Raw genomic sequence first — 21,640 nt, forward strand, 5'->3', positions numbered from 1 at the left:
CTGGCTTTGAAACCTGAGATAAGGAATCTGCTGCGAAGACAAATTTGCTGACACAAATTAGTGAATAATGTGCCTTGTAAATCCCTACCAGCCACTGGACCCATGTCTGTGCTCTTAAACATTTTCAAAGAACTTACTCTATGCCATGCACTATGCCAAATCCTTACACGTAACAGCTTGCTAAGTTCCTAAATCTGCAAAAAGTCTCCCCATTTTTAAAGCTGAGGTAACTGAGGCCCAGAGAGGTTAAGTAACCTGATCATTGCCCAAGGTTACACAGCACATACTTGGAGGAGCCATGATTCATCCCAGGCAGGCTGGCCCAGAGCCGAGACACCTCCCAGCTCCACACGGCGAGTGTCCTTCCCTGCTCCCCTCCACACATACTTCCCTTCTCTCCTGCCCTGTCCAGATGTGAGATTTTTTTTTTTAGGTCAGCTGGGACTTTAAGAACTCACTGGCTTTGATATTATCTTCTCTAATCTGCCCCTTGAGTGCAAGGTGAAGAAAATTAAATTTGGGTCCCACCCTCCGTCTCCCTAACTCTAAGTGGAACATATGAGGGTTCCCATCAGGGGCCATGAGGAGAGTTGACAGGAACTGTGACTCCCTTCAGGATACGTTCATTCATTATAAAGGCAGGTTTTGGGGGGGGGCTCTGTTTCCCTCCCTCTTGCTCCTGCATTGCATGGGTGGAGGAGAAGGGCCAGGCCCTCCTTGCCTTCCTCCTCCAAGTGAAGGCCTACTGGGCAGCTCCTCTGCAGGAGGTCTGGGAGGAAAGGAGGAGGCCTGGCAGCCAAGTTTGCTAGCAATATATCTGAAATGCACTGCAAACCCCATTTAGCTCCTGCTGACTGTGGTTAGGAACCCAGAAGAAAGAAGGGGCTATTCTTGAAGCTCCCTTCTGTCTCCAACAAGCTGTCATCTGGTGTCCTCTATGTTGTCCACTTCTGGGACAGCTGAGCTGTGAGTGGCTAAGGAGTTCAGCCTTGACCTAGGTCAGAATACTCCTGGGAGCTCTCCAATCCAGAAGTTTGTTAGGATTATTCTGAAGAAAGCTTCACTTCATAGAAATCGGGGACATTGGCTGCCTTTCCTCACACCACTGACCAAGAGAACGTGATGCACATGCACAGTTAACAACGGAGCAGAGAAGGTGGGCGAACAGGCTGACTCAGGGCTACCCACACAAATGCTAGAGGACTTCCAGCTGACGCTTGAGCCTGGCGAGCTCAGATGCCTTTCCACTGCCAAAGTTGTCACACTAAACATTTCTTTTATGTCTTTTGCTTAGGCTTAGCCATTCTTCTATATGGAGAACTTTGTAGGATTTATCTGAAAGTGACTTTGAAATGAAGAAGGAAGAAAATCGACATTGAAAATTCCAGAGTGTTCAAGTATCAAATATTTTGAAATTCTAGTGTTTATAAATGGTACTCACTTGGGATTGAAAGCAGCCAAGTCAGTGTGTGCAGCATCCATAAATAAAATACAAATCAGTTACAATGGAAATAAGATTAAACTGACAGAGAGAGAATGCCCCCGAACACGCTCTTATGATGAAGACTGGCAATGAGGGCTAGTGTGCCAATCAGACTGGGTTTTGCAGTAAAACTAGGAATATGGGACAATTCATAAGCACGAGGCCCAGCGGCTGGGAAAGAAACCCTCCCCGTTTAGTTCCCCATCCCCAGTCTCCTAAAGGTCTAGAACTTTCCTTTTTATATTCTAATCAAAACTAACTTGTCCTGGTTCCAGTTCCTTTATTCTCTGTGAAGAAAGTGAAAATCCAATCTTACTAGGATTAGTGGTTAATAACGGCTCAGTATTACTAACTAGTCGCTCAACAGAGCAGTGGTTCTCAAACTTGAGAATGCATCAGAATCGCCTGGAAGGCTTGTTAATATACAGCTGGCCCTACCCCAGACTTTCTGACCCAGCAGGTCTGATGGGGCCCAAGAATTTGCATTTCTAACAAGTTCCTAGATGGTCCTGATGCTGCTGGGGGCCACACTTTCAGAACCATGGCGATAACATGATCCAAAGTGACGAGGTGACATCAGGCACCTGGGCAAGGTCAGAGGGGATGCCATTTGGAGACAAGTGGATATCTTTTTGCCCCTCAAATCCTGTCTTAAGGCTCCTATATGCCTGTTTCTAGGGTGCCCCTTGATTTGGTTTCTCACACGATTTGGTGGACACATGATGTTCAGACTGACCAAAGCTCTACACATGACCCCAGAATTTGGACCGTTTCTAAAAGAGAGCAATTACGTGTACTTTCAGAAGCTTTGTTTGTGGGAATATTTGTGTTCTGTGCAATGAATCCACAGTCCAGAGGGCACAAGCAGCAAACAGGAGTGCCCTGATGGGGCCCAGCCTGCAGAGGCAGGATTCGCTGTAGGGCAGAACAAAAAGGTCCTGCAGATAAGATCTCCTTGATCCCCTGGGCAAGCAACATGTTCCAGTTCAGGAAAAAGGACAGCTTCACCCATCACTGGAGTTTAATGAAATGACTCAAAATTAATGATAGAGAAAAATGAAAGAAAAAAATTAAGTCTAGATTTCTTTACAAAATCAGTTCAGTGATGCAGGGAGAGAGGATACAGCCAGAAATACCCTCCCTGAGGTCAGGACATCTTTATCTCCACAAGGCCTCGTCTAAAGTAGAGTGCACAGTAATCGTGCAGCAAATATTTTTTATGGACTTATGATCAATTTTTTAATCTATAGTATTATTCAGAGGCTGAACAACACAATATCCATTTCTTTCCTCCAACCCAATTTGCAAACCTCACAAGACTTCCATGAGACTGGTAGAGTGTTGATGTCCCTCTTTTATAGCCGTGAAAGCCAAGGTTCAGTGTGACCTTGGGTGGCCTCTGGACCTCAGTTAGCTCTCTGTGGTCTTAGCCTGGTGGTCTTCAGAGATACATGAATGGGTCTCTGGCCCCTGCTCTGTGGCATTCTGGGCACTCTGGGCACATCCCACTGAAGGCATTTTGGAGCATAATTATGATTGTGAAGGAGGCCAGGGGTTCAGACTATGGGAAGCCCTAACTTTACAATTTTTCTGGTCAGAAAGGAACCATAGGAGTGGCACTGAGTATTATCAGGTTGACCAGTTAGTTGATGCAGCCTCCTGTCCAGTGCAGGGATCTTTCTTATAATACCCTTGGCAGATGGACAGCTAGGGAATGTCCAAGTAACTTGTGACCACCCAAGAGGGCCAATACTCTCAGGGTGGCGGTTCCCACCACTCTAAGTTCTTCCCTGAGTTCAGCCAGCAGCTGGTTCCCTAGAGCGTCTGCTCCTCGTTCCTTGTTCTGCGTCCTGTAGTTACACAGGGTGAACCTGGCCCCCCTGTAACATGACATTCCTGTCACACCTCTCCAAGGTGCTGAATCACTCCAGGCTCTCCAACTGTCCTTCAGATGACATGGTTGCCAGGCCTTGCCTCACCCTGACCTGCCCTACACTCTGACGTGTCCCCATCTGTAAGGATGTTCATCCCTCTGGTACAGTCTCACATTACACACTGGGAGCGATGTCAGGGGGATCTCATGGTATCATGCTCTCATGAAGCTGGGAGGGGTTTTAGGCCTCATCAGGTCTACCTCTGGCCTAGAGCAGGAACCTGGGCAGCATTCCTGACAGGTATGGCCTCCCCATCAGTGCCACACAGAGGCAAAGCAGGCCTCTTCCCTTCTCGGGGTGTTCCTGATCACTCCTGATTACAACCCTGGGCTCTGGTATCATGACCCCCGTCAGAGCTACTGTCCCCTTGGCTTTCTTCCAAACACTGGGTCTAAGCTCCTGCATTTGCTCCCTTGGGACAGTAGGTGTCTTCCCAAGCAGGCTCAGCCTCTTGCATTTGAGTAGAGAGCTGTAATGCAGAGGGGTGGGTGGGTGGGGGCCGAGGGCACCACTGAGGTTGCTGGTCACCTGTGTCCGGAGCAACGCACTCGCATTTGTAGGTGGTGATGAAGTCGGGCTTAAAGTCCATGTTGATGGGGTAGTACTTGAAGGCACCGATCATCTTCTTGATGGCATCGTAGATGAAGATGAAGCTGATGAGGGTGGAGAAACCCTCCTCGGTGAAGCGGGTAATATACTTGATGATAAAGCTGGCATCAGTGGCTACCAGGATAAGGCACTGGATGGCTGAGTGTAGGCCAATCCAGAGGCGGAACTCCATGTAGTCCAGGCCGTTGCCTCTGGAAGGCAGAGAAAAGTGGGGGGGCCTCCAGCTTAGGGCTCTGGGCTGTGCTTGGCTCCCCAGACCCACTCTGAGTGGCTCATCTGCCTCTCCTGTGACAGAGATGGTCTCCCAGAAACTGCAAGAGGACTGGGGACTGGGGACTGGGACAATTCCTGGGTGGGGTTGTCTGGGCCTTGAGAATTCTGGGAAAGAATCTCATGGGGGTGGCAGGTAGGTGCTAGGACATCTCAGTTTTCATAATTTGGAACAAACACCAAGAGTGAATGAAAAAACAAGGAATTCCAGACTGACAGAGCTGGGGCGGGCCTTAGAAATAGCCTCATGTTGGAGATGAGGCATCTGAGCCAGGAGTGGTGATAGGAGCTGCCCTGGTTACAGCGTAGCTTTCCGACCTCCAGCTCAAGACTTTTCACACACTGCACTGACTTCCAAGTCATAATTGCTCACAAGTAGAGTGGTATGGGTTTTCTCTTCTCATCTTGCCTGGATATCTCCCTATCAGGTATGCTAATTTGCACTAAGATGGCTGTTAGGCAGGAAGCTGGAGGGGGTCAGCAGGGGCCACCTGGTAGTCCTTCACACAGGTAAAGACCAGCTTTGGTATCTCCTCCCCCATGCCTCCCCTTTGGGGTTATTCTCCCACCCGACCTTGGTAAACTCCACCAAGGGGCACCTACTTGCTAAAGTCGAAGAGGAGCTTCTCGAAGATGAGGATGGGCCCTGTGCTGCTGAGGATGATGAGAGGCTGTCCCGAGAAGAGGCAGAACAAGGAGCCAGCCATGGCAGTGCCGAGGAAGCTCTCCATCACTCCCTGGGGGCATGAGGAGGGTGAGGGGCCACGGACACAGGAGAAGGGGGCGCAGCTATCTGCCAGGGGCCCAGGCCACAGTGCTCATCCTTTATTCCAGGCCCTCTCCTCCCCAAATTATCTCCATCACTTACTCCACAACCTCCATAATCACCAGCATCACTCTTTCCAATTCCACTTGGATAAATGTCATATGTGACTTCCTTTTGGCAACCTAAGGCCCTGAAAACAGGGCTGCCAATGGTTCTTCTTGTCCCCGTGCCCATTCTTCTACTAGAGGACTGCCCATTCATCTGTGTAATCATTTAGTCATTCAAACATCTCCTCCCGGTTTTGACAACTCAAACTGTCTGTAGATATTGCCCAATGTTTCTTGGGTGCTCAAAACTGCCACTTGTTGAGAACCACTGCCAAGGAGGGCGATAAGCTGAGATAAGGTCAGGGTGCTATAGGAGCACACAGTAGGAGTGAAAAGGTGGTCAAGAAGGCCTCCCAAGAGGTAGATATGTGGAAGCTGAGACCCAAGAATTGAGCAGGGAATTGACAAGGAGAAGAGGGTAAGTGGAGTGATGAGAGTGTCCCAGGAAGAGGGAACAGTGTTTACAAAGGCGGGGCGTGAAAGGGAGCAAGTCTCTGAAGAACTGAAACATGATCAGCATTGATGGGAAACAGAATGCAGAATGAGTGGAGGACAGGAATCTGAGAAAGGGAACCCTGGAAGATGAGGCGTGAGAGACAAGTAGGACCACATCATGAGGGTGGCCTGAGAGGCTGGATTCTATCTGTGGATAGCTGGGTGAACCATGGTGTCATTCGCTGTGCTGGTGGAACAGCAGGTCTGGAGGGAAGATAATAGATGGAATGCAGGCCCTGTGAGCTGGGGGAATCCCCAGGGGCAACTATATGGACATGCCCAGGAGGCAGCTGGATGTTGGACCTGTAGCTCAGGAGAATGGTGTGGGCTGGAGATAGGCATTCAATTTATCCGGGAAAATGGGTCTTTACCTTAATGCTCTGAGCTTTCTAATTGTTATATCTCAATTATAAAGGCCTCCTTCAGAGAAGACCCTTGCTTGGGTCTCAAGCTAGTGTCTGCTGAGCTGATGTCTTCCTCAGGGAAGACTGTGTCGTTGTCATAGTAACAGTTTACCATCTTTCTAAAAATGTCTTAACTCCAAGCTAAGAATTTTTTTTTTCCAAGCTAAGAATTTAAGGTTGATTTTTTAAAAAAAAGTTTGGGAAGAAGGCCACAATTAACAACTCAATTAATTAACTCAATTGATTAAGTTCATCCAAGCATCAGTGGGAAAAGTATCAAATAAAGCAGATGATTCCCCTTGAGAGTTTGGTCTATTTACATCATCCTTAAATTTGGTCTTTAGTAACATGATTTAGCCTTAGATCTTTTAATAATGTTGCTTGTCATTAATTTTTTGAAGGGTAAAGGGTTACTTAAAGTAATGATTTGAACCTGGATGGTAAATGAAACCCGAGCCTTGGTTTTGGGATTACGGGACGAAGCGCCTTACTGCCACCCAGTGGAAGCAGATTTTACTGAGGTTTGCACACCTCAGCTCATACACACACCTGGTAATTGTCAGTGGCATCCCCCAGAAGCCCACCAAAGGTGATCGCGTTGGTGATGCAGCCGAGGTAGATGAATAGGATGGCAGAGATGGACTGAATGTGGAAGCCATCATAGAAGTCACTTGGGAACCAGGGCAGCTTCCTCTTGACATCCAGACACAGGCCACCGAATAACCTGCTCAAGACAGGCCCAAGGGCTGCTTTCTCACCATAAACACCAGTGCAGGGGCAGGAGCCTGCAGAGCCTGGGGCGAGGAAGGGAACTTGACTAGGAGTGGATGGGGACAGGGATCTTTCTACCAGAACGTTTAAGATTGGGGAAGAATTCTCTCATGACTGAAAGTTTGTGGTTGGCGCCATTCCCACTGGGAAGGGTGGACATTGACAGCCGGGATAAGGGAGGGGAGGACTGATGGGACTATGTCCTAACATTCCATGGGGACTGCAAATCCTGGGGTCCACAGATGGCCATCCTCCTCACGTCCCTGATAATCTGCAGGGCACCTGTGCTTGGTAAACACAGATGGGTCCAAATTTAGGAGGCAGAGACATTCCAGATTATTGCACAGATTCACTGCGTCTGCCCAAAAGATATATTGAAATCTGAACCCCTGGCACCTGTGAATATGATCTTATTTGGAAATAGGGTCTTTGCATAGATAATCAAGTTAAGATGGGGTCATTAGGATGGGCCTGAACCCAATATGACAGATGTCCTCATAAGAACAGGGAAATGTCATATGAAAATGGAAACACAGGAGAATACCATGTGATGTCAGAGGCAGAGATTGGAGTGGTGCAGCTGCAAGTAAAGAAGCATCAAGGAGTGATGGCACTACCAGAAGCCAGGAGGACACAAAGGAGGATTCTCCCCAGAATCTCAGAGGGAGCACAGCCTTGCTGAGGCTTTGATTTGGAACTTCTAGCNAATAAAATTAAGATATATTTTAAAAAATTAATGTGTAAATATTCAGAAACCTACATAATGATGTAACAGATGCTTGCCACTAGTTATAGTAGATGTTTGGATTAAGAGAAATGTGGTAGTTTGATATAACGGTGAATCATGCCTCCCTGTGTCCACGCTCCTTTGCAATGTAACGCTTGATGGTCCTCCCAACAAGAGGTGAAGTCTGTTTCTCCACCCCTTTGAATCTGGGCTCCCTGGGCCTACATAGACCAATAGAATGAGGAGGCAGTGGCTTTGAGCAGGTTCTGAGCTGAGAACTCGAGTGGCCTTGCATTATCTGTTCTCCCCACCCCTAGAACCTTGAAACAACCATGCTGTGAGAAAGCTCAGGGTTGGAGAAAACCACATGAAGCGAGAGTCCCAGCCATCTACTGAATGTCAGGGGGTCCCTCAGTCACTGTAGGGCAGCATGCCTCTACCGCCCCACTGGTCTTGCCCAACGTCTCTCCCAGCTTGTCTCTCGTCGTTTCCCTGTGTGATCCTCACCCTCACACTATACCTGGCCACCGTCCTGGAACAGGTTTGTGCTTTTCCTCTTGTGCCCTTCTGTCTACACTGGTTCCGTGGCCTGGAATGTACTTCTCTCTACAGAACCAACTTTCTCAGTCTTCAAGACCAGATCACATTCCAGTTTCTCCATGAGGTTTTCCTCTCCAGCTTGGAAGTACACATTTGGCCATATTTGATGCATGGCATGCTCTGCTTTTGCTGTTCATTACTTATCAGGTTTGTCTCCATAGGCTTATTACAAGCAAGTTTAAGGGCAGGGCCATGTCTGTTTCTTAGATGTCTGTTTAGCCCTCAAAGCACACACAGCACCTTGCACGTAATAAGTATTCAGACATAGGTGCTGATTGAATCCATTCTTCCTCAAAATCAGATATTTGAAAAATCTTATGTTAAATTGCCAACCGAGTAGTCAGCTACCTGTTTGGGGGAAACCGAAGGAGCAACCCTGGGGACATGCGGGGTCTAAGAATCTCCCCCAGGGCCTACCAGGTGCTACCCTTCACCTGGTTTTGGACTTCCCACCATTGGAGTCACTTAGGCAGGGTGCCGGCTCCTGAGAGCCACCACTCATTATTATTGGAAAGGCAGGCCAGACCTGGGGGCCAGGGGACTCATGAGCACAAAGAGCCAATCAGATTCAATGAGGTGGGAGCATGAATAAACTTTCTGGGGCTGGGTAGTGGCATTGTTGGGTGGGAATTAGGGGTCCTAGGTAGGAAGACAAGGAAGAAGGTAGAAAGATGGATGGGAAGCTTTGCTGACAGCATTGTTTGTGCAGCCCTATAGACCATTTCTCACATCTACCTCCCCTTGGGGTGTGTGTGTGTGTGTGTGTGTGTGTATGTGTGTGTTTGTGTGTGTGTGTGTGTGTGTGTGTGATATTTTTGCACTTAGATCTAATGGAATGAGGCATGTTTTAAAATGGGATTTTTGACAGTATATACATCAAATAAAAATGTGCGCTGACAAGGCTCCATAGGTGACCCTGACGGGCAGCTGGTGCTGACTCTGCAAGCCTGGGCTGCCATAAGATGGTCTCAGTTTCCCAACTTTTCTCACTCTCCCCACAAACAAAAGTTCTCACATGTCTGATGTAAGGGGAAAGGACTTACCAGAGAAGAGTTGATGTTTGGTGGCAGCAGGGCTGAAGCATTGAACCCAGTTGTATTTGCTGTGGATGAACACAGGACATGGGAAAGGGTCAGCAGTTGTTGGGCAGGGAGCCCGTGACCACCCCCCGCCTGGGCCCCCACCCTTTCCCATTTCCCTCCAGTTCCTTAGAGCCAAGGATTGGCTTCATTGTGAGGGCAGCTCATCAAAGCCCTCTTTAGTCTCTCACTTTGTCCAGGGGAGGTAGGGAGGATAGGCGGAGCCCAGGCCACAGCTCTGACAGACCATCTGGGCCAGGCTAAGACAGCTCCTGCCTGACACTGAAGGGCTGGCTTTGAAACCTGAGATAAGGAATCTGCTGCGAAGACAAATTTGCTGACACAAATTAGTGAATAATGTGCCTTGTAAATCCCTACCAGCCACNAACCCAAAACAAGAAACAGACAGACTTGAAGCTTTTTTTGTACCACTTTCCCCCGCTCCACCCCTCCATTCACATATTTACCTCGTGTCCGCAGAGGGCACCTTCTTGGGGGGCTCGATTCGGATATTTGGGTCCCATTCTCCAGGGGGGAGCACGATTACCTCATCCAGAAACTCATCAATCCCAGCGATCAGGTCTTCCCGACTGCGGGCTCTATAGGCCACGTAGCTGAAGAGCTGGCAGCGAAGAGGAAGAGAAAAGTCAGGTCTCTGGCCGAGGTCCCCTTCTTACCCACCTCCTGGGACCACACCACACAGCTTCAAAGAAAATCGCTTTTAACCGTTGCTCCTGCTACCAATTTGCTCTCAGTTTTTCAGATGAGAACATAGCCCAGCAGGTGAAATAAACTCCCCTGGGAAACAGCAGACTTCGGGGCATATGGCCCCCTTTGGATCTGAAGGACAGGTCTCCATGTTCCAGCTGTCAGACTTTGGTTGAGTGACTTAACCTTCTCTCTTTCAGTTTTGCACAGAGCAAGCTCATTAGAAAACCTGTGCAGAGCCCAGTCCGAGAAGCTCGGCTATTTCAAACCTGTTTATAACTTCCTAGCCCTTGATTCTTGGAGGGCCAGGTTGCCTCATTCCACACTGTCTCCAGAGTGTTCTGTCTGAGCTACAGGTCTGATCAGATCATGGCTGTGTTTAAAATTCTCTAGGCTCCCCATTACTCTGAGGACAGAGTGTGAACTCTGCTCTGCCCACAGGCTCTGTGTGGTCTCTGACTTGCCTCTCTGTGTTACCTCCTGCTCTCAAAGCTCTGACACTAACTAGGCTTACATCGAACCATTTCCATCCAGCTTCTCTGTCTCCGAACCTTGGCCCCTGTTCCCTTTGTCTGGAATGCCTGCCTCTCAGGCTTGTGCTGGGTCTACCTACCTTCTGCTCGCCTGAAGCTTTAAAGCCCTTCATGCGGGAAGCCTCCCTGACTGCCTGTATTAGAGGTCTGCCTCCCCCACTAGGTTAGCACTCCTAAAGGGCAGTGACCATTCCCTCATTCTTGTAATCCTCAGCCCCCTGCACAGAGCCTGGTACACAGCAGGTGCTCAAATGCGCCTGTTGGGTAAGTGAATGAAGGCACAGTGCTTGATGCAGGAGCCATGACATATTGGAGTACATGTTTTTTGTTACCACTTACATCATCTACCATGAGGGTTGCAATGGCTCGGCCAATTTCATTGTAGGACTTTGCTTTCCCAGAAGGTCCCAGCAGTATGAACAGAAATCTGCAAAGAAGATGAAGGAGGAGGAAAGAGAAGAAAAAATAGAAGCAGGTGAAAAAAAAGATTCTCTGGCCCTAAATAGTATCTACTCTTATCTTTTTTTTTTTTAAAGATTTTATTGGGGAACTGGGGGAGGGAACAGTGTTGGGGAATCAGGGAAGGGGAACAGACAAGTTGCTGTCCTTTGTTTCTTCAGTCTAGTTGTGGAGGACATCACTTCACTGGCCGATGTTGGTGTCGTGATCATTGCGCTCTTCCTGGCTGAGGCAGGTCGGTCACCAGCCATTGGATGGCCGCTCACAGCGGCTCACGGCAGCTCTCACAGGCTGCCAGCCACTCAAGGTAGCTCACGGCAGCCCACTGCAGCCCCACTGCTGCCTACGCCATCACCAACAACTCACAGAAGCCCAGCTCCAGGTCGAGCTGTTGTTCACCATCTTAGCTGTGGAGGGCGCAGCTTCGCTGGCCCATGTGGGATCCGAACCAGTGGTGCTGCTGCTCAGAGCTCGCGCTCCCAAGCCAACTCTGAACCAACAAGCCACTAGGCCAGCCTTACTCTTATCTTTTTAACTGGCTGGAAACTTGTCCCTTCCCCCATTTAATTCCTGTATTTGCTTTGGAGAAGCATTTCCTCGTCACTCCCACTAGCTCCCCCTTGAGCATCCTCTCTGTGCTCTGGTGTCCCAGAGCCCACCCAACAGCATCTCTCCCAGCTGTTGGCTCCTGCTTTCTAATGATTATTTTATATCAACTCCCTAAAACTCTTCCCTAGTCAGAAGATTTTCTTCCCCAGCCAATTCCCTAATTTTCCTTCTATGTTTTAGGGGCGTCTTCACCAGCATGGCGTGCTGACTGCATGAACAGCTGGCTGTCTGAGGGCAGGTGTGGTGGGTGAATTTCAGTGGTCCTCACCTGGTGGGGACGGGCACCTCGGTCACTCCTCCCAGCATGGCCGACTGGATCAGACGCACGAAGGCGATAAAGGGCTGGTCCAGGAAGTCCACCTCGCCCACGAGCACGTTGGAGGCTTCTGAGTCCTTGGGGATCTTCTTCATGAATTTGTTTTTCCTCTGGTTAAGGAGGGGAAGGAAGACTCCCAGGGTTACTCGCAATGGTTTCAGTTCTCACTCCCTCATCCCTCTTCAGATCACTGTGGAGGCCTAATTTTGAAGAGCTTTCCCAGCATTTTTCAAGACACTGAAAGAAATAACCAAACATTCTCCTCCATTGTGCAGATGAGGAGACTCAAACTTGGTTAAGTTGAGGGACCAACTGAGCCTTTTTAGATGGGAAGGAACAGGCAATGACTTGATCCCTAAGATGTTGCTTGATGGATAAAAACTTTGCTCAACTGAAGTGTGAGCTGAGGGGTCAGAGAAGACAGCCCTGGGCTTTCTGGACATTAGGTCTCAAGGCCCAGCCTCTGAGGCTCAAGTAGACAAGAGTCTTGGCTCTTACACTCCAGCTGCCCACCCCTCCCTCTCTGCCTTCACCTTGGGTGGCTGCAGAAGCATTGAGTCCCCTTCTGATGGCCAGGGATGATGTGCTTTGTTTTTCCTTTGCCATCTGCTTCCTGGCTGACAGGAACCCCTGGGCCATGCCTTCAAGTCTGCAGGAGACTTCCTGGGCCCCAAGTCACCCCCAGGAGACCTCCCAGGAAACTCATAGCTTCTGAGACTTTCCAACTGAGACTGTCTAGGTGCCCTCTCTCCAATCCCTCTGGCTAAGTCTGTTCAGGGCAGAAAGGTTAAATAGGCAGAGTGAGTGGGGTCTGATGGAAGAGGTGCTGGCGGCAAGCCCTCTTCCCAAACTTACTCCCATTTTCTGCGTTTATGATGACATTCTTAGGGTAAGACACTGACTCCACCTGAGTCCTCTTTTATGATAAAAATGCCTCAGGGACGTCACATACAAGCTCACATCTTAGGATGCACTCATTTTTCAGATTGCTTTCCCTTTGGGCAACAAGGGGATGGGAAAGGGACAGAGATAATTTTATAGAGAGGGAACATCTGGCAGACGGGGCTGGCAGAAGTCCACTGTGGCCAACAAAGGAAGAAAGGGCCCAGAAGGTGGAGATGAGTGCTACAGAGAGAGCCTGTGAATGCCACGAATTTGCTACCCATTCCTCCTTGGTTGGAGTCTCTCTGTGGGCACAAAAATGCCTGCTTCTCATAAGCTCAGCAAAGATACAGGTTCTTTGTTTCTTTTCCTAGACTGAGGAGGGATCAGTTGTGGGCATGGGTATGGCCAGCAGGTCCTGCCCCTGTGGGCCCATAGCTGTTTCCTGATTCGTTCATGGTGGGCGTGATACACGCTGGGCTGGGTGGCCTACCAGCATGAGAAAGGGCTGCACCCTTATAATCTTTTAAATTCAGCCCAAAAAAATAAAACTCTCTACAACCACCCAGGCAACAGCCCCGAGGACCCTAATGTAGTGAGAACAAGCAAGGATAGGAGTTAATGGGAAGGCCAGAGTCCCCAGAACTCATAAAGTTCCTTTGTCCCAGCTGCAGTCAGCTGATTCATAAGCAGCGTTCTTCAGGGTGGAGGACTTGGTGTACTTGGGCAGCCAGTTCCCTGCCCTCTCTGTGCCCTCGAGCATCAGGCAAGGAGCGGGTCCAGGGGACAGGAGGAGAAGAAGAGTGGCAGGAGTGCCCTGGAGAAAGAGGTTTTGAAAACAACAACGCTTTGGGGCAGCCCAACCAGCACACTCATAATCCAGGAAAGGAGAGGAACTGAAACAAGGCCGTGGTCCTCCCTTGCAGGTGGTGACGTGTTTGGTAAGGAGGCCAGGGTGGTGACGTCTCAGAAATGAGCCATGCTTTTGTTCTGGCCACCCGGCTTAGCCACAGTCTAGACGTGGCTCTTGCTGACCCCACTTCCTGATTCCATGGGGACCCTGTTCCAGCGCTGCTGAGTCACCACACACAGCCATGCTGTCTGAATCCACCCTCTGCTCACTGGGCACCTGCCAGCCTGCCCACGGCGGGCATGAAGCAATGAAGAAAGCCTGCAGAGAAAACGCCTCTGGGCTTGCCCTTAAAGAGCACCCACTGGTGGACAAACTGCTGTTCTCACAACAAGCAGCTGCTGCTGCAAAATACTGAGAAGCAGCATCACCTGATCAGTTAGGAGAGCTGGATGCTGGCGCCCGGGGCTGGACTCCAATCCCTAAATCAAGGCAGCATTGCCTGGGGAAAGTGACAGCTAGACATTCGTTAAAATAGGTCGTGAAAGACTTGGACTAAACAACGCTTCCTTATCATGGCTCCACTGTCTATGTGTCTGATTGTAATAAAGTGGGTTCCTCTCTCAATAATATCCCAGAATACTCATTCCTAAGCCACTTCCAAATTAAGGTCTCTAGAGGCAGGCTGCATAGAACAAGTCAAGGTTCCACCACCTTTCGCGGCACGAACTTGGGTATGTTGTTTAACTGCTTTAAGCTTCAATGTTTTTCTGAGTAGACTGGAGATGATAATAGTACCTCCATGATGCACACAGAAAACGCTCCTCACAGTGTGGTGCATGCAGTGTGTGGACCTTATATGTTGGTTGATGCCATTATTGTTATTATTTTGGCCACCAAAGGTCCCTTGGGACACTGACATGAGGAACTGTTTTTGTTTTGCCTGCCACCAAACTTGGGGTGCCTTGAAGGTCTGGTGGTCACCCAAGCTCCTGATGAGTCCTCACCAAAATTTCAGGTTTCTTTTATCACCTTTCTCCTACTCCTGGGGTACATATGCAAGGGGATCGTGAGACCTTCTGCCCTTGAGGTGTGTAGGGGTTGGAACTGAGGGGGGCTCCTCTGGGCTTCCTCAGGGGGCACAGTCACAGGGTTCCCCGGCTGTGGGCCTTAGAACGTGGACTAGACCTGCTTGTAGGATTCTGATCTCATTAAGAGAATTTTAGCCAAGCTGGTGGGAGACAGAAACCAACTTTATCCTGCCCCAGCCAAGACACTATACTGGGCATTCCAATGGATTCACTGCCACTGCTGTCCCTCTCGGAGACCCCATGGCTTGTCTCTACCAGCCCACAACCCCACTCCATCGTTAAAGGTACTATGTGTCATGCAGGAGGTGAAACTCTGCGTGTTGCTTTTCTCTCTCCAACAAATCCCAAGCTCAGAAACTGCTGGAACCTCATCTGATCATGCTTCTCTGCCCCCCACTCCTCCCAGGGCCTGGCACAGAACCAACACTTGGGGATCAGTCAGTATGGACTGGGCAGTGTCACCAAAATAGCCCAGAGACTCCACCCAGGTCCTTCCTGTGGATTCCTGCTCCTTCATAGGACTAGAGTCCTCCCCGTAGGGACTCCCTGCCCTGGAAACCAAAGGCTTCTTCCCGCCCTGGCCCTCCACAGCAGCCCAGTGCAGAGGCTCTACTACCTGGTCAGTGTTTGGAGTACGAGGAATATCATTCATGCTTCTGCTCTGGACGTGACCTAGGAGACAAGGAAAAGAACGTCCATCAGGGGAAGCCAGGCTCTCGTACGTCCTTTTTCCTTGATCCCTACACATGCTTCTCCTGTCTTCATAACCAAACCAAGACACCCTTTCCCCTAATCCTGCAGCCCCCTTGAGCTAGCCTCCTCTCTCTTTTCTTCCTTTCAATGGCAGCTTTCTTAAAAGAGTTGCCAGACCCCAGATTCTACTTCTCCCTCCTCACTCCTCAACCTGCTGCGTTCTCATCTCTACCCTCCACCCCACCTTCTTGGGCAGAGACCAAGATGTCTGCCCCTGGGGGTGGGGAGGGACACAGACAGGTGAGGTGCCAGGTGTCACTAAGCTTGGATTTTGTTGGAGAGAGAAGACATTTCACCTCCGTCCTCCATGACCCATGCAAGTCTTTAAAGATGGGGATTTGGGCTGGCAGAGGGCAGGAAGGTGGGCCCCCCATGGGGAGAACAGTGTGGTGATTTATTTGAACTTCCCAATATTAAGGCAGGAGGAGAAGGTCGGCCAGGCCCAGGGAGCACGCTCAGACCTGATACTTCTCAGCTTCCTGGGGCCTGGTGTGTCCCCTCACTTCCAGAACATGCTCCCTAGGCTCCCCTCCTCTTATCTCCATCTGGACCCTCGCTTGCTGGGCTCTCCCCAGGATCTTGTTTTGCCCTCACCCCCTCCGGAGGCTTTACCCCCTCCGTCCTGGTCATTCACACCACTCCCACTGCTCCCATATCCACATTGGCAGAGGATGCCCAGGTAGGGTCTCCAGTTCAGATCTCTCTCCTGAGTTCTGGACTCCTCTGGCACCTCAGACTCAAAACACTGGGAAACAGAACTCATTGTCTTCCACCAAATGACTCCCCCCACAGACCCTACTCCACCCAGTGCCCCCTGCCTCCCATCCGCTGGCAGTCAGAGCAGAGATCTAGGTGCCAGCTTGGACTCCCCCTTTCCTCACTTCCTACTTCCCCCCAGCTCATCAACTCCCCCACCTTGATCTTCCCTCTGCATTCTTGCTCTCACTGCCCCAAGGCAGGCCCAGTGTCTTGCTTCTAATCTTCTCCCCTTCTAGTTTATTCTTTCTCATATAAAAATTTGAGCACAGTCTGCTCCTGCTTAAAACTTCTCAGGGGTGCCCACTGTCTTCAGAATAAAGTCTGGGACCTTTTGCAGGGTGCATAGGCCCTGTTTAGTGTGACCCTCTTCGCTGTAGGCCCTACCCTCCTGGTGAACGTTGTGTTACCCTCATACACAGCACCCTTCACAGGGCCTTCCTACCCTTCACCTGCTGTTTGTCTCCTTTGTTTGGAATACCCTCCTCCTCCCCAGTGCTCCTGGAAAACTCCTATTTATTCTTTGAGACTCAGGTGAGTGACTCCTCCTCTCTGAGTTTTCCCGGGGGGCACCTTGGGGTGAGGGCAGCATGCACACAACACTATAATCACTTAGTCATGCCTTTTTATCCCCATCCCCACCGCTGTAGCGTGGACACAAGGGTGACCTCATACATAATGAATAACTGAGTAGAAACCCTGTCCATAGACATTCACTACCTGTTGACTTATGCCTCCTGGCATCCCTATGTGGAATAACCAAGTGTGGGGGGGACGGGCTAAGAGGCTCCAGGGTCACTAAGAATGGAGAAAAAAGTTCCCAACAAACTGTGGCTGAGGCCTCAGGCTGGGGTCACACATCCTCCCAAATCATTCTTAGGGCCTGGGAGGGGCATGGCTGTGGGCTGTGCCTGTTCATATCTTGGCATTTTAGTAAAAGTATTTAAAAGTTTGCTAGTTTCACACTGCTCTTTCTTTTCATTTTCCAAGTTCCCTCTTTTCTTTGCCTCACCCGTGATGAATTGCCTGAAAAAGCCCTGTCTGTGACCAGGAACCTCACAAGCCCTCTCCCCCATTCCCAGCACTCAGGGGACTGTGACCCTGCCAGGGTTGTGGTGGCATGAGACTGTCACCTAGTGATGGGAACATTCTCTGACTGTCCTAAGAGAAAGCACCTCACCTGTTTTTAACTGTTTCCAGGAAGGCTTCTCACCAAAAACAGGGTTAATGATCAATTTGATGATAAGAAAGGTATAGACTAAGATACAAATGTTTAGCTCATAGGATTGGGTATTGATTATGCCAGGACTTGGTTTAGAGCTGAATTTTTCAGAGTAAGTATATAGAAAATTATGGTAGTAAAGTAGGCTCTGAGAGTAGCCCAGTTTTCCGGTGAAAGTTAGATTTTTCCTGATGCCTGTCCTGAAAATTCTAGACAGATCCTGGGCTTTATCTCCTCCACCTTTGAAAGTCTATGAAAGTTTACAGTCCACAGCTGCCACAGCCAGTACAAAGCTGTCGCCACGAAACTGTGGCCCAGCAGCAGAGAACACACTCACACAGGTGGCCGTAATGGGCGCTTTGCCGCATCCTCAGGTCCTCGGTGGAGTGGTGCAGGCTGGGGACCGCTGCAAGGCTCCGGGCAGGGCTGCGATCTGGGAGGAGGAACAGAAGGGGTTTGCCTTGGCAGCCTGGCTGGAGTGGCACAGCCTCTCCCATTAACGTGGCACATATTTATCGTCATTTTACCTAAATAAAGTGGACTGCAAGACATGTGTCTTCCCCTTCCAGGAAGAAAGGGTGTTTCGGGTTTTTTGTTGTTGCTGTTCTTGTTTTGGGGGGTTTTGGGGAAGCAAGTTAATAGACTAAGCAAGATTTGAGAAAATATTAGTACTGTTGAAAGTGAGCTAGATACCCAATTGATTAGGCACCAGGTGTTTTCGATGGACTGGCTTCAACCCTGATTGCACCACTTACTGGCTGTGTGACCTTAGACAAGTAACTTAACCTCTCTGTGCCCCAGGCTCCTCATCTGTAAAATAGGGATGAGGAGAACAGTGCATAGTCACCGGGTTATTGTGAGGATAAAGTGAGTTAATGCATGTTGAGCACTCATGGCCTGGAATGCAGTAATACCAAGTATGTATCTGTTGTTATTATGATATGCTAAACACTTCCCCCACTTCAAACAGTTCATCTAAAGAGATTCATCAAGGCTATTTAGCAACTTTATCAACTTTGTCCTGATTACTGCATTTATCTGATTGGTCCAGCAAGGCTAGTGTCTGGGCATCTCGATTCTGGGATATCAAGAGTGGAGGAGGTTTGGGGCGGCTGAGTGATTCAGTTGGTTAAAGTACAGGCTCATAACACCAAGGTTGCTGGTTCGATTCCCACATGGGCTGCAGAGCTGTGCCCTACACAACTAGATTGAAGACAACTACTTGACTTGGAGCTGATGGGTCCTGGAAAAACATGCTGCTCCCCAATAACATTTGCAGTGTAGTAGGGTTGCATGTGTGCATAGAACAAGCCACTCTCCCTAATGGCTCCAGGCTCCGCTAATCAGAGTGACACCAGACGCCAGGTTTACCAGCCCTGCCACCCTTGAGATGATTCGGCCCCTTCTACCATCTTGATGTGCTTTGGCTTCTGCCGAGACTCTTGGCTCTTCTTGGGAGTTCAGTGGGGAAAACTTCAAGCCCTTACCATAAGCACACCATCTCTACAGCATCTTGCAACCCTCCTTTCTAAATTTCCTGTTCGTAGGCCATATCCCAGACCAACTGAATGCAACCCTTCAGGGCAGGGCCTAGGCATTAGGACGTGTTTCATATCCCCAGGTGACTGCAAGGTACAGTCCAGGCTGAGAACCAACTTTCTTCCTAGAAATGGTTCTTCTCTGGTGGTGGGGACAATATTGGGGTGTGGCTGGGGTCCCTGCAGACCTGCCATTGAAGGAGGCTAAGGGATCCCCAGAACCTCAGAATTTCTCCAAGATCATGAAGTCCAGGAAGCTCCCAAGCTCACCCAGGCACTGGGGCCTGACACCACCCCCGTGTGCCAATAGCCCACCAGCATATGCCCAACTCACTGGTGGTGGAGGAGACCGACTTTCCAATGTCGACCAAGGAGCGGTGGATGGGCTTTTTGGTTTGGTGACGGTGTTTCCTCAGGAGGACGTAGCTGACCCTCTCCCGGAGCTCTGGCCGCAGGAGGCCGTCCTCAATTTGCTTCTCAATGACATCATCTAAGTGGGAAACAAACACACCTTGTCCGTGAGGGACAGAATGACCAGGGACATGGGGGGGTCTTCATTTTCATCTGTTGTTTGTTAGATTAAAAGTGAGCTAAAGGAGGCAGGGGATATGGAAATAGTCCCGGATCTGCCACAAACTATTGAAGCTTGGGCAAACCACGAACCCTCAACCTCCTCATATGTAAAAGGGCATGTGCGTGTCCATGGGTGTATGTGTGTGCACACACATGTGGGTGCATGTGTGTATGTAGAATGCGCTATCAATTCTATTGTAAAAAGTAAATGAAATCACACACATAAAAGTACTCTAAGAAGCACAAAAGTACTGTGTTAAATCGTTTTTAGTCCTAACATGAATTCTTTTTAGAAATGTATTTTGGGCAAAACTGCATATGCTAGAACAAAATTCACAAAAAGTTTTAGGGACAATAAGGCAAACCACCCCCCTCCCTTCAGCACTCCACTAAATGAGAGCTAATTTCCTAAAGATGCAAGACAATCCCTTTGCCCTGACAAGAAACAGGTTGCCATGGCAACAGGTGTCTCCATTCGAGCTAAGAAGCCCCTTTCCCTTTTGCTACTTTGCGGATCAGCATTTCAGAGGATGAGCTTTTTCTCCGTTGGGACGCTATGTGGGATTGACACTTGGAGCCACTGTGACGCTGACTTGGGAACAGCAGAAGCCTGGTCTCTGCAGAATCAGACAGGTGTCAAAGGTGTCACATAGACTGAGGGTGGGCATGAGGCGGGAGCGGGGAGGGCTGCCCAGGTTTGCGGGACCTCAGCGGTCCCTGCCTCACCTATGATCTGTGGTAAGGAGCCACTGTCCAAATCGAGCAGCACCGTTCCCGTCTGCAGGCAGGTCCGGAGCTCGAAGAGGCTGTGCAGGGACAGTGTGGCCACGTGGGGCTTACTCCAACGTTCGCCTCCTTCCTCTACCTTTTCTTCAAACTTTATCCACCTGGAAGGGATAAGGATGGGGCTCAGCGTGACCATGCCCTCAGGGGGAGCTCCTGGCTGGGTCTCCTCATGAGAGGGGTGTCCACCTGCAAGTCATGCTATGCATGATATGGGGTCATTGGTCCTAGATTCACGGGCAGAGGGTTTCGTGGGGGCCCCCTCACTCTGTCTTTTACTCCTCATGCTCAAGGCAAAGCGGCATCCAGAGAATGACCATAAATGGGCACAAGGGCTCTTGGGGAGAAAGAGGAGGTGGAAATGTTTTAAAGTTGGATTTGGTTACGGTTGCACAACTTTGTACATTTACTAAAAATCACTTAAATATACACTTAAAATGAGGGAACATGAAGGTATTCTATAACAAAGCTGTTCAAACAAAGTTTCAACTGGAGCCTGGTTACCTGGGGCTGGTCACACGTGTGGTCAGTGTGACCTTATGGGATGTGGTTTACTGGGGCAGAGAAAGAATTTTCTGACAAAAAGTATTTCCCCACAGGTTCTACTGCAGGGCCTGAGGTTTCCAAGCGTCCACTCTGAATTTTGGTTCTAAAATTTCAGGTTAAAACCCAAGTGTCATCGGGGGGAAGAACAGAAGTTAAACCAAAAATTTGTCCTTTCGAGAACCCCTGGAGCCATAGGCTGGGTGGAGGAAAGGAAAGGCCTTGTGCAGAGGCAGACTGGCCTATACCTCCCCTGAAGAGGAAAGCACCACGTGGCCTGGAGAGCACCTAAGAGAGAGAGGTCAGCTAGCTCAGCTTTGTAAGATATCAACCCCAATCAGTGGAGAGCTTCAAGCTATTCCAATCAAAATCCCAAGGGAGTATTTTTGGACTGTGACTATCTAATTCTAAAGTTCCTCTGACAAAGGTGATGTCAGAATGGTTGGGGAAAGTCTAAAAAAGAAGAATGGAGATGGGACATGCTTCTAGCAGATACAAAAACTTGCTGAAAAGCTTGAGCAATTAAAACGGTGTGATTCCAGTCCAGATAGAGACAAAAGGATCATGAGACAACCGTCACGAAACAGAACTGGGCCCCCACAGAAACATGGGTTTTGATGGAGGAGTTGTCTAAAAGATGACCAACCTAGGGGCCAGCAGAGTGGCGCATTGGTTAAGAGCTGGCTTGGGATGCCAGCTCTGAGCAGCAGGGCCCCGGTTCGGATCCCACATGAGGGCCAGTGACGTGACATTCTCCACAACTAGACTGAAGAACAAAA

General features: G+C 49.5%; 1 protein-coding gene across 1 annotated transcript in view; it reads right to left on the reverse strand.

Annotated features, from left to right (window-relative positions):
- Positions 1-21,640, reverse strand: part of SLC4A5 (solute carrier family 4 member 5) — a 72,733-nt gene that overhangs the window by 31,816 nt on the left and 19,277 nt on the right. The window contains 11 exon segments of the mRNA XM_019623617.1: positions 3,946-4,217; positions 4,900-5,033; positions 6,618-6,885; positions 9,332-9,351; positions 9,649-9,867; positions 10,826-10,913; positions 11,823-11,980; positions 15,310-15,365; positions 17,762-17,857; positions 19,297-19,452; positions 20,262-20,422. Of these exon segments, the coding sequence (XP_019479162.1) occupies positions 3,946-4,217; positions 4,900-5,033; positions 6,618-6,885; positions 9,332-9,351; positions 9,649-9,867; positions 10,826-10,913; positions 11,823-11,980; positions 15,310-15,365; positions 17,762-17,857; positions 19,297-19,452; positions 20,262-20,422 (1,628 nt within the window).

This window comes from Hipposideros armiger, unplaced genomic scaffold (assembly GCF_001890085.2).
Source record: "Hipposideros armiger isolate ML-2016 unplaced genomic scaffold, ASM189008v1 scaffold_553, whole genome shotgun sequence".
Classification (NCBI taxonomy): Eukaryota; Metazoa; Chordata; class Mammalia; order Chiroptera; family Hipposideridae; genus Hipposideros; species Hipposideros armiger.